Genomic DNA, 12,533 nt, shown 5'->3' with positions numbered 1-12,533 from the left:
GGCTGGCTGGGTGGCTGACTGGCTGGGTGACTGACTGGCTGGGTGGCTGACTGACTGGCTGACTGGCTGGGTGGCTGACTGGCTGGCTGGGTGACTGTAAACACTGGTCTCCTTGGTATCTCTCCTCATCTTACCTCATAGTACAGACCTACACACACATACACATATACACACACACAGACATTTTCATGTACATGCGTTACACACAGAGTGTGCACATGCTGTATTGATATTCATGTCTCTGTAAACAAACACGTTTTCAAGAACTCATTTGCATGTAAATACAGCAAGGCAGGCAAGCATGCACACACACACACACACACACACACGTACACACACGTACACACACACACACACACACACACACACACACACACACACACACACACACACACACACACACACACACACACACACACACACACACACACACACACACACACACACACACACACACACTCAACGTCACAGGTTCAGTGTAGCTCGGAAGACAGAAGCCTATCCTTCAGCCAATACCACTGCTGTGCTCACACACAACCACAGATACACACAACCTCAAGGCTTGACTGATGGAGCCTTCTCCGAACAGAATAGCAACCCAATCCACGTTGTCAATGTACTGTAACAGAGGAAGGGAAAAACGAGACTGGTTGAAAGAAATCAAATGTGATTCCTACAAAAACCCAAACGGCTTTGTCTCTCTGATTCAAACCCAAGAATCTGTTCTGTTTTGGGGTGGAGATAAAACACACAGATAAAAATGAATTTGTTTTAGAAGCTGGTTGGGTTGTTTTATATCTGTGGATATGCGAGTCTCCCTCAGGACCATAGAAAAACATATGTTTGGAAAGCAACTGGAACATGTAACGAGGGATGGATCCATTGCAGTACCTCAATGTGTTCAGTTCTTTAGGGCTGCATCCCTGTGTATAATCAGTTAAATGGCCTACTGATGTATGTGTGTTGAAACAGGTTTGGTGGAAAACCTACTGTTTGTGGAGGAGCCATGCACAGCCATCACTCTGTGTATAACACACATCATTAAGTAGTTATGTCCATTCATCCTGTGGGCAGAGGATGTAACCAATAGACCAGTCTGAAGGTTTGTTCTTCTTCTTGTTTATGAGTGGCAAGAAAATCATGATTTCTTTCCTCTCGTGATGATAGGAAAGAGAGAGAGAGGTAATTCCTTACTCCCATAAACGGGCCGTGGTATAGGAAAGCATGTCAGCTGAAGCATCCAGATGGCTGCAGATAGATGGGTGTTATCTTGTGTGTGTGGCCAGATGGACATGTATGTGAGTGGTCTGGGAGTAGTATGGTAGTATAGTGCCTTGAATTGGACTGAGGGCATTATGCAATCCTAAGCTTCATCTCTCACATCCAGTAATGAGATAACTGGAAAGTCCTGACCTGCTTTCTATTGTACTGTGAGGTTCCTATAGACGTCAATAAACAAACAATAGTATGCCTCCAGCAGGAATCGAACCCACGACCCTGGAATTGCTAGCACCACATTCTTACCAACTTTTCCACTCAGGATCACATAGCTGAGGTTAATGGCACTCTAGATCCAATCAGGAGTTAGAAAACAACAGCTTCAAACATCATTAGATCTGATGTGAATACAGAAACACCTGCTGGATCAGAGCAGCAGATTGTTGGGTAAAACTTTACTACGTTTCCCTCTGCTACTGTATACTCTAACTAGAACTCATTATCCTCATGATCACGACAAGTCCCTCTTGCTTCCTTAATGATTTCATTGCGTCCTCACAACAAGTCAACCCACTTGTAATAATGACAATCTCTAGCCCCTGCGCTGCACTCTAGTCAGGTTTTCATCTGACAATGCTGGGGTATTATTCAGGCACATCCCTGTTATATAAACAAACCAATTGAGTATTGTGTGTGTGTGTGTGTGTGTGTGTGTGTGTGTGTGTGTGTGTGTGTGTGTGTGTGTGTGTGTGTGTGTGTGTGTGTGTGTGTGTGTGTGTGTGTGTGTGTGTGTGTGTGTGTTGTCCGGTCCCCTACTGTGTGCCTCCCCGCTCTGCTCTGAACATGAAGGAGCTCGTCTCAGATCAATACACACCAGCGATGACTCACAATCCCCCTGCCACACACACACTTCAAAACATGCCTGTTACGCAAAGCCTTGACAGGGGTCCCTTTGTGTGTGTATGTGATTAATGATAGAGCTCTTTTTCAGAGCTGATTTGATTGACCAATTAGTGAAAGAAATATCAGAATTGGGCTTCCTGTGTTAACGCATCTTAACTCTCACACACACACACACACACACACACACACACACACACACACACACACACACACACACACACACACACACACACACACACACACACTACACTACACTAGGAACTTCAATGCTAATTGTTGCTGCATGTTATTAATGTGTTGCTATCTGGGGCAGTCCATTCAGCAGTGAATGAACAGTCAAAGCAATGGGCTTGGTACTCTAGTCTTCTAGGAACACTAGTCCCAAAGAATGTATAGTTCTGCTCTACTACAAACATAATGGGTGGTTTAGAAATAAATGTGCCTGGACTTAATGATGATGATTCATACAATCATTGATATGAGAATGAAAATAATATGAAGACTCTGCTGAGGACTTGCATAGTTTGCTAAATAACATTGTAAGATTTTGAGCACTGTAGTGGACTCTAACAAACTTTCTCTCTTTCTTCTCCCTCTCTCTGACAGAACTCCATCCGGCACAACCTCTCCCTCCACAGTCGTTTCATCCGTGTCCAGAACGAGGGAACGGGAAAGAGTTCCTGGTGGATGATAAACCCGGAGGGAGGGAAGGGCGGGAAGGCCCCCCGGCGCCGTGCTGTCTCCATGGACAACAGCAACAAGTACACCAAGTCTGCCCGCGGCCGCGCAGCCAAGAAGAAGGCGGCCCTTCAGGCAGTGGTGGCCGGCGAGGGGGGCGGAGACAGCCCCTCAGGGCTTTCCAAGTGGCCGGGCAGCCCCACATCACGGAGCAGTGAGGAGTTGGACGCCTGGACAGACTTCCGCTCACGCACCAACTCCAACGCCAGCACGCTGAGTGGGCGCCTCTCACCCATCCTGGCCAACCCAGAGCTGGACGAGCTGCTGGACGATGAGCCGCCACTATCGCCCATGCTCTACTCCAGTCCCGGCGAGGCACTGTCGCCTGGGAACACCCCCACGCCCAATGGGAAGGGACTGCCCACAGAGCTGCCTCGCCTGGCAGACCTGGCGGGCACCATGAACTTGAACGAGGGGCTGACGGACGACCTAATGGATGAGCTGCTGGATAACATCGCCCCCACCCCAACTGGACCAGCCACCCAGAGAGGATCCTCCGGGCTCAGCTTTGGCTCCAAGCTTGCCGGACTGGGCTCCTCCTCCCCAACCACCTCTCCCTCTACTCCATCCCCCTCTAATGGTGCAGGCGGCGGTGGCTACTGTAACTCCATCTTTGGTCCCCTCACAGTGGGCTCCTCCCTGCGGCCCGCCCCCATGCAGACCATCCAGGAGAACAAGCAGACGTCCTTCTCCTGCATCTCCCGCTTCGGGAGCCAGACCCTGCAGGATCTGCTCAGCTCAGAGGGCCACAGCCACAGCAACGTCATGATGACCCAGTCTGACCCACTGATGTCACAAGCCAGCGCCGCCGCTGTTATCTCCCAGAACTCCAGGCGAGGTTTTGTTCTTCGCAGTGACCCCATGATGACCTTTGGGACCACGGCGTTAGGGCAGGGGGTGCTCCTGCACAACCACAACCAGGGCTCCCTGAGGACACTGAACGGGGGTCCGAGCCTGAACAACGAGGCCAACAGCCTGGCCAACGCCAAGCAGCAGCTCCTGCACTCTCCACTGGGACTTGGATCAAACGGCTCCTCCATGATGCAGATTGACTCGTCCCTCTTCCTGAACGGGAGCGTTGGTGGAAGCGGTGGGATCTGCTCACTAGGCCCTGACCGCTTCCCTACCGACCTGGACCTGGACATGTTTAACGGGAGCCTGGAATGTGACATGGAGTCCATCATCAGAAACGAGCTGATGGACGCAGATGGCCTGGACTTTAACTTTGACTCCCTGACCAACCTGAACGGACCCAACCTGGGCAGCTTTACCAGCACCAAGCAGGGACCCCAGAGCTGGGTCCCTGGCTGAAAGAAAGGCCACACCCTAGAGGGGGCAGAGCAGGTCAGTGTCCATGTCACTGTCCATCTGGGACTTCTATGAGTGTCAGAGGGAGGGAGGGAGGGAGAGAGGGAGGGAGAGAGGGAGGGAGAGAGGGAGGGAGAGAGAGGGAGAGAGAGGGAGAGAGAGAGAGATGGAGAGAGATGGAGAGACAGACAGAGAGGGAGGGAGGGAGAGAGAGAGACAGAGAGTGAGGGAGAGAGAGAGACAGAGAGGGAGGGAGGGAGAGAGACAGAGAGGGAGGGAGAGAGAGAGACAGAGAGGGGGGAGGGAGGGAGAGCGAGAGACAGAGAGGGAGGGTGAGCGAGAGAGAGAGAGGGAGACAGAGAGACCCAAAAATGCCTGTGGTGCTGATGGTATTTTAAATGAAATGATCAAATATACAGATCACAAATTCAAATTGGCTATACTCAAACTCTTCAACATTATCCTCACTGCAGGAATTTTCCCCGGTATTTGGAACCAGGGATTGATCACACCAATCAATAAAAATGGAGAAAAATTTTACCCAAATAATTACAGAGGAATTTGCGTTAACAGCAACTTGGGGAAAATTCTCTGCAGTATTATAAATAGCGGACTACATCATTTCCTTGACGAACATAACGTCCTGAGCAGAAAAAAATATTGTACAATAGACCACATTTACACCCTCCACACTCTAATTGATAAACAAGTAAAACAGGGCGGCAGGGTAGCCTAGTTGTTAGAGTGTTGGACTAGTAACTGAAAGGTTGCAAGTTCAAATCCCCGAGCTGACAAGGTACAAATCCCCTGAACAGGCAGTTAACCCACTGTTCCTAGGCCGTCATTGAAAATAAGAATTTGTTCTTAACTGACTTGCCTAGTAAAAAAATGTTTTTTTAAACCAAGGCAAAATCTACTCGTGTTTTGTAGATTTCAGGAAAGCATTTGATTCAATTTGGCACGAAGGTCTTTTTTTATAAACTAATAGAAAGTGGTATTGTAGGGAAAACATGATTTTATGAAATCAATGTACACTAAAAACAAAATGTGCGGTTAAAATTGGCGACAAGCAAACAGACTTCTTCTCTCAGGGACGGGTGAAACAGGGCTGCCCAATAAGTCCAACACTATTTAACATCTACATTAATGAATTGGCAAAAACATTAGAAGAATCGACAGCACCTGGTATCACCCTACACAACACTGAAATCAAGTGTCTGCTGTACGCAGATGACCTGGTGCTGCTGTCTCCCACTAAAGAGGGGTTACAGCAGCACCTAGATCGTCTTCACAAGTTCTGTCCGTTAACCTAAAAAAAAACAATATAATGATATTCCAAAAAATGTCCGTAAATCAGGATGACAAATATAAATTATATTTGGACACAGTTCTATTAGAACACACCAAAAACGACACATATCTAGGACTAAATATACAGTACATGGTGGCAGACTATCTGACCACTGTGACTGATAGAAAACTGAGGAAAACATTGACTAGGTACAGACTCAGTGAGCACAGTCTGGCTATAGAGACGGGTTGTCACAGACAATCCTGGCTGCCCAGAGAGGACAGGCTGTGCTCACTCTGCTCCAAGGTAGAGACAGAGCTGCATTTCCTATTACACTCTGACAAATACTCAGACCTAAGAGAATATTTCTTTCCCAAAATTATAATTCAATACAAAGAATTTGAAACTATAAAAGATGAAGAAAAAATCTAATATTTATTAGGTAAAAAGCCAAAATGTGCAGTTTTGGCAGCCAAATATGTGTCCTCCTGCCACAACCTGAGGGACAGCCAGTGAAAAGTACAAAGTAATGTCGATAATAGAGAGAGAGAGAGCCAGAGAGAGGGAGAGCCAGAGAGAGAGAGGGAGAGAGAGAGAGACAGAGAGGGAGGGAGAGAGAGAGGGAGGGAGTGTGAATGTGTGAATAGGGAACGCATATTAATCGTTACTAGACAGTAATTTATGAAAGAGTGGTGTGTTTTTAACTGAATCAGCTACTGATTATCAGATACAGTTCATCCACTCAGACCTGATGTCAGTTCCTGTATCTCTCTCTTTCCAGGTACAAACTGTAGAGCAAGAGAAGATCAGACACAAAGCATCCTTTTTGCCAAGCCTGCCATCAGCACAACATGGAATAAATACCCTCTGTTTACACAAGACCTCCTCTAGAGAAATGTACCTTTTCTCCCACTCTGACGGACCATGAATGATTTGAAGTACACAGACTCACAAGACGTGCCCGTCAGATCCTCAAAGACCCCTGCAAAACAAACAAACAATCTAAAATCATCACCACAAACTCATCTCAGAATTATGCAATCTTCCTTTGAGCAAATACCAGTCGGACAAAATCTATTGTAAAGATACAGAGCGAGGGGGGCTGTGTTTTGTTTATTTGAAGGGTTTTTGGGAAACAAGGACATTTGGCAAGCAAGGTTGTAGTGTACAAGTAGCTCCTGGAAGAAAATGACAAAAGATAAACAAAAGTGATGTGGTGTAAAATCTAAGTGGTTTCTGGGATGTGTTATGTTGGAAAAACCTCCTCTGTTTTCACTCAGTGATTTTAAATGTTTAATGTTTGTTTTTAAATTCCTGTTTTACCATCATCACTGTTTCTGCACCACAGTTGTTTTATAAAAAACTATTGATGAAATGAAAGAGAGGAATGAGACAGTTTCTGCACTCAAAATAGCGACAACACACACACGTTACACACACACCGATGATGTCAAACAATAATGCCATGCATTTCAGGTTTTTGGTGTTTCGTTGTTTTTCTTTTACATGAGGTTGATTGATTAGTCACGGTTTTAAAATGCCTTATATAAAAAAAACTGTAAAAAATAGAAAAAAAACAAGAAGAAGAAGTCTGTCATGGATCTGTGTACAGTACAGTGGAAGCTTCAACTTAAAGGAAGAGCCGAGGAGGAGGAGGAGTTTAGACCTTCTTTCTAGTTAATGGGTGGGGTATGTCAACGTGTTGTAGTACAGCATATGTAGCCAAAATAAATACCTATGTCCTAGCATTGTGTACATTTCCACGCCATAACTGGTGCTATGATGTAAACAGTGTTTGAGTCCAGGCCCTAGTAAGCCGTGCATTTTACCTATCTGGCCCGGCGGACCCCGCCGAGCTGTAGCCGTAGTCGTAGCAACGGCAGGGTGGCACTGAGAGGCCGGGAGGTTGTACAGTTAGCCTCCTTCATCTCTGGCAGCCATTTTGTTTTTATTGAGTGAAATGATAAGCTATCTGTGTATGTTGCCAAATTACTTGAAACAACATGTAGGAGATGCTGGCAGCCAAAACAACAACAACAACACCACACACACACACACACACACACACACACACACACACACACACACACACACACACACACACACACACACACACACACACACACACACACACACACACACACACACACACACACACACACACACACACACACACACACACACACACACACACACACACACACACCACACACACACACACGCACACACACACACACACACACTTGGCGAAAAATAAGAGCAGGGATTTGTGTTTTAGCTCTGCTTGTTGTTTCGTTGTGGGCGTGTTATTATATGCATATACCATCACTCAGGGGGAAGAGGGAGCTAGCCCGTTCCAACGTTACACCAGGTCCCATCTCCATGGCAGAACACACAACAACATGTTGGCAAAAAACTATTGCTTGTGTTGTAAACTTGTAACCTGTGAAGTATGACCTTTCAAGCAGAAGAGAAGAAAGAAATCAGGAGAAGGATCTGACTCTTCACTCAGTCCGGTCGTTTGTTTTTATGTCGTTGTAGTTTTTTCTCCTCATGTGGGACTCATGACACGCGCACACACACACCCCTCACACACACACCCTTCACAGACACGCCTGGTGCTCCTAACAGGTCTCTCCTGTATCTCCTGAGTGTGTGTTTGTGTGTGTGACTCGTTTATTGATCTCGTTTATTGATTTTGTCTCACGAGGATATGTTATCCTTCGTTATCCTTCATGGAGCATACAGCACCCCCTCTGTGTGCATGTATATATTTATGCATTATGAACTGTGTGAAATGCATATATATACTTACTCTATGACCTTATATACTCATGTAGTACTTGACCCTTGGTTTTTTATGATACCTCGGAAGGTAGAGTTGAAGAAAGAACAGAACATTACTTGCTGGGTAAGGGGGTGGATGCTATGCTAATATTAGTAACGCCATTGTTGCTGAACCAGATAGAGAACCAGGAAACCATGCTTGTAGCAGCATCTGGGCCTCTGGTACCCCTTCTGTGTCTGGGGTCTTTATCCAGAGGGTTGCCCCGTCCTGTCTATCCTGTAAAATAGTGTACAAACGAACAAACGTGTGTGTGTTTGTCCGTCAGCCAGAGGTTGAGGCAGAGGAGTGTGTTTGCATGGCTGGGTAGATGATCAACTGTAGAAGTGTTACCTGAGGTTTACGGCATGACAGCCCCCACCCCATAGAGATCCTATGAAATTACTAAAGGAGATATGTGATGAACCCTCATAGTTTCAGAATGGGGTGAAAATGGCAGCCATATTGGTCAGAGAGAAATCCAAACGATTTAAATTGGAATGAATGGCTGTAGCAGCATAATTGTGTAACATAATTATTGTCAACCTAAAACATTGTCATATAAATACCATTTATACGGGTATTATACAAATGTTCTGTATAAATAACCACTAAAATACACTATATATACAAAAGTATGTGAACACCCCTTCACATTAGTGGATGCAACCTTTCCAACAAGTTAGTTCGTTAAATTTCTGCCCTGCTACAGCTTCCCCGGGTCAACTGTAAGTGCTGTTATTGTAAAGTGGAAATGTCTAGGAGCAACAACGGTTTGGGGAAGGCCCTTTCCTGTTTTAGCATGCCAATGCCCCCATGCACAAAGCAAGGTCCATACAGAAATGGTTTGTCAAGATCGGTGTGGAAGAACTTGACTGAACTGCACTGACCACTGACCTCAACCCCATCGAACACCTGGAATGAATTGGAATGCTGAGCCAGGCCTAATCGCCCAAAATCAGTGCCCGACCTCACTAATGCTTTTGTGGCTGAATGGAAGCAAGTCTCTGCAGCAATGTTCCGACATCTAGTGGAAAGCCTTCCCAGAAGAGTGGAGGCTGTTGTGGCAGCAAAGGGGGACCAACTCAATATTAATGCCCATGATTTTGGAGTGAGATGGTGGATGAGCAGGTGTCCACATACTTTTTGGTCATGTAGTTTAATGTAATCAGACAATAAAGTCAAAATGTTTGTTTTTCTTGGAAATCTGTGAGTGCTTAATAGCACTAAAAGTTGTAGACCAGTGGTGCACTCAGCTCACTCGGTATGATGAGAATCTCTATGAGTCCCCGTACACACAGCCAGGAGAGTAGATCCCCTAAGCTTGACGTCTTCTAACCCCATCCGTCTCTGGAACCTGTGACTTCCAACAAACCAAGAGTCTTCTATAGCTCTTCACTGCAACTTACCCTATAGACTCATCTCTGCATTTGACCTTTCCCTCTGGAAGAGAGTAGTCCAAAGCCATCATGCCATTAGCACTGCATTTCAACATGTCTATAGTGTACATGCAGACAGAGAAGGGATGAAAGAACCCAGTCAGCCCAGAACAGATGCATTCTTTACTACCGGATGGCTCCTTTGGCCCCATAATGGTGGCACATGCCAGCCACAGCACAGTACTGCCCCCGTGTCCATGTCAAAGCTCTTCTCGATCCTAGAACTTTACACCCCTCGTTAGCCCCGTCCCCCACCTGCTCTCCTGTCACCTATGCCCTCTGCTCTTTGACCTCTGTAGTAACCTCGCTTCTTCTCGACGATGTTGATGTTAGTGGGTATTTTTCCTGTGTATTCCATTTTGAATTGTAATCTAGTTTGTATAAGAAATGGTGCGCATGTAAATAAAGCTTGGTGAAACTCCACACTCTCTCCTGGTTCCAGTACTCAGTGTATTTCTGACATGTTCTGGGTTTACTGAAAATGCACAAAGGATTATAGATGTATGTATGTATGTATGTACAACTACAGTATATGTGAATGTGCCACCTGTTGGTTTTTCAAGATGGATGAAAATAGGAAATTAGAAAGCAGAAAAGCAGAAGGAATAGGTCATAAAGTTGATTGGTTATTAATAGTTCCTTCATTTATATCAGAAGTAATATTATAAATGACTTCATACATGTTTTGTCTTATTCAGCTTACTTTGTTGTTTTGACAGCCTGAATATTATTTCACCACCTGTCTAAGCCATGCGGTTGGAGGGAAAATGTAATGTGATAGGCCTTCTGACAGACTATATAGATTTACCACGTGTGCGAGTCTCAACCTAAGGCGGGCGTTAGAACACAACTGTTCTGCTGCTGGCATTTCCTGGAAGCCTTCTTACACAATGTTTGTGTTGTTTATGACAGGCTTCAGCTAAACACCACTTGGACATCTGAGAATTGGGGTGGGTACTCTTCCATGGTTATTGCGACACAGGGAGAAGTGACTGTACAGAACATTATGTACAGCACAGGTCGCTCCTAAACACTTCATCAATCACGGCTCCAAATCTGCCCCACGCAGCCCCCCGACCACCCCACACACACAGACACATGCTGGGCTTAACATGTCAGGAATCCTGACCTTTTGGAAGGGAGGGGAGCCTGGGGGTAAGTGGGTCTGGGACATGCCTAAGCATGTTTAGCTCCACTGTTTATCCCTGTGCTTTGTTAGTAGACACAGACTACACCTGTAAACTAACGGACTGAGCTTTGTTACGTAACATTGACAAACAATGCTGAAATTGGACACACCCCCAGGTCAGGAGATCGTACCATTGATAGCTCAGAAGGTCAGAGGTTAGGTATTTGGGCAGATGTCAATTGAGGTTAGGTTAGGTTTCCATCAGATATAAACTATGGGGTCAATGGCCTAGCTGGCTGACTCAGAAAGGCTAGTAATCAAAGCAGTGAGATCAGAGCTGGGTTAGGTTAGTTCAAAAGGAACGCCCAGAAGAGAAGAGCTGACTGACTGACTAGATGACTGATTCAGCCAGTTAGACCAGTCTGCTGCCTATAGGCATACTGGGTGTCATAGGGTTGCACAAATATTGAACATAGCTATCTCTCTAGGTTTCACTGTCTGTCTTTTTATCTTTCTCTCTGTACTTTCTGTTTCTCTCTCTCTTCCTCTCCCTCTCTGACTCCTCTCCCTCTCTGACTCCTCTCCCTCTCTGACTCCTCTCCCTTTGTGACTCTTTCTTCCTACCGTTGTCTCTCTTCCTTATCCCCCACTCTATTTCTTTCTCCTCTCATCACCTCAAACTACTGCAAACAGTATGCGTGTGTGTCACTCCTGTGTATTCAATGTATACTGAGCAAAAATATAAACGCAACGTGCAACAATTGAAAAGATTATATTGTATTACATTATATTACAGTCCAAAGAAGGCCCTAATCTACTTATTTCACATGACTGGGCAGGGGTGCAGCCACGGAGGAGCCAGGCCCAGCCAATCAGTATTAGTTCTTCTCCACAAAAGGGCTTTATCACAGACAGAAATACTTCTCAGCACTCCTGAGGAGGCGTGGATACAGGTGGTCTGCGGTTGTAAGGCCGGTTGAACGTACTGCCAAATTCTCTAAAACAATATTGGAGGCAGCTTATGGTAGAGAAATTAACATTCAATTCTCTGGCAACAGCTCTGGTAGACATTTTTGCAGTCAGCATGCCAATTGCATGCTCCATCAAAGCGTTAGACATCTGTTTCATTGTGTTTTGTGACATAACTGCACATTTTAAAGTGGTATTTTATTGTCCCCAGCACAAGGTGCACCTGTGTAATGATCATGCTGTTTAATCATCTTCTTGATATGCCACACCTGTCAGGTGGATGGATTATCTTCACAAGGGAGAAATGCTCACTAACAGGGATGTAAACACATTTGTGCACAACATTTGAGAGAAATAAGCTTTTTGTGCATATGGAACATTTCCAGGATTTATTTCAGCTCATGAAACATGGGACCAACACTACATATTGCATTTATATTTTCGTTCAGTGTAGTTGCGTGCGGAGGCAGAGGGCCAACCTGTCATTACAAGTAATGGGGCTGAAGTAAAGTAGCCACAATGTCTCTCCAATCCGCAGCCTGCAATGGCTACATGCAAACTCCAGGTAATCTCTCAATGCCTCTAGTCTTTCTCCTTACACTGTACAGTGTAGTGTGCGTCAGTATTAAATTGAGCCTGAATGACAGAAGGATTTAAGTTATTGTTGATGGCATTGTCAGGGAGGTCAAGAGTACAAACGCGTATAGACTATTT

At 45.5% G+C, this 12,533-nt stretch overlaps 1 protein-coding gene across 1 annotated transcript in view; it reads left to right on the top strand.

The window, feature by feature from the left end:
• Positions 1 to 10,151, top strand: part of foxo3b (forkhead box O3b) — a 71,488-nt gene extending 61,337 nt beyond the window's left edge. The window contains exons 2-3 of the mRNA XM_021600701.3: positions 2,728 to 4,203; positions 6,240 to 10,151. Of these exons, the coding sequence (XP_021456376.1) occupies positions 2,728 to 4,170 (1,443 nt within the window). The 3' untranslated portion in view covers positions 4,171 to 4,203; positions 6,240 to 10,151. The remainder of the gene's footprint in view (positions 1 to 2,727; positions 4,204 to 6,239) is intronic.
• The last annotated feature ends 2,382 nt before the right edge of the window (positions 10,152 to 12,533 follow it).

The sequence above is a fragment of the Oncorhynchus mykiss genome, chromosome 4 (assembly GCF_057628025.1).
Source record: "Oncorhynchus mykiss isolate SJ-2025 chromosome 4, ASM5762802v1, whole genome shotgun sequence".
Classification (NCBI taxonomy): domain Eukaryota; kingdom Metazoa; phylum Chordata; class Actinopteri; order Salmoniformes; family Salmonidae; genus Oncorhynchus; species Oncorhynchus mykiss.
The sequence above is the reverse complement of the archived record's forward strand: the minus strand, read 5'-3'. Positions and strand labels throughout refer to the sequence as shown.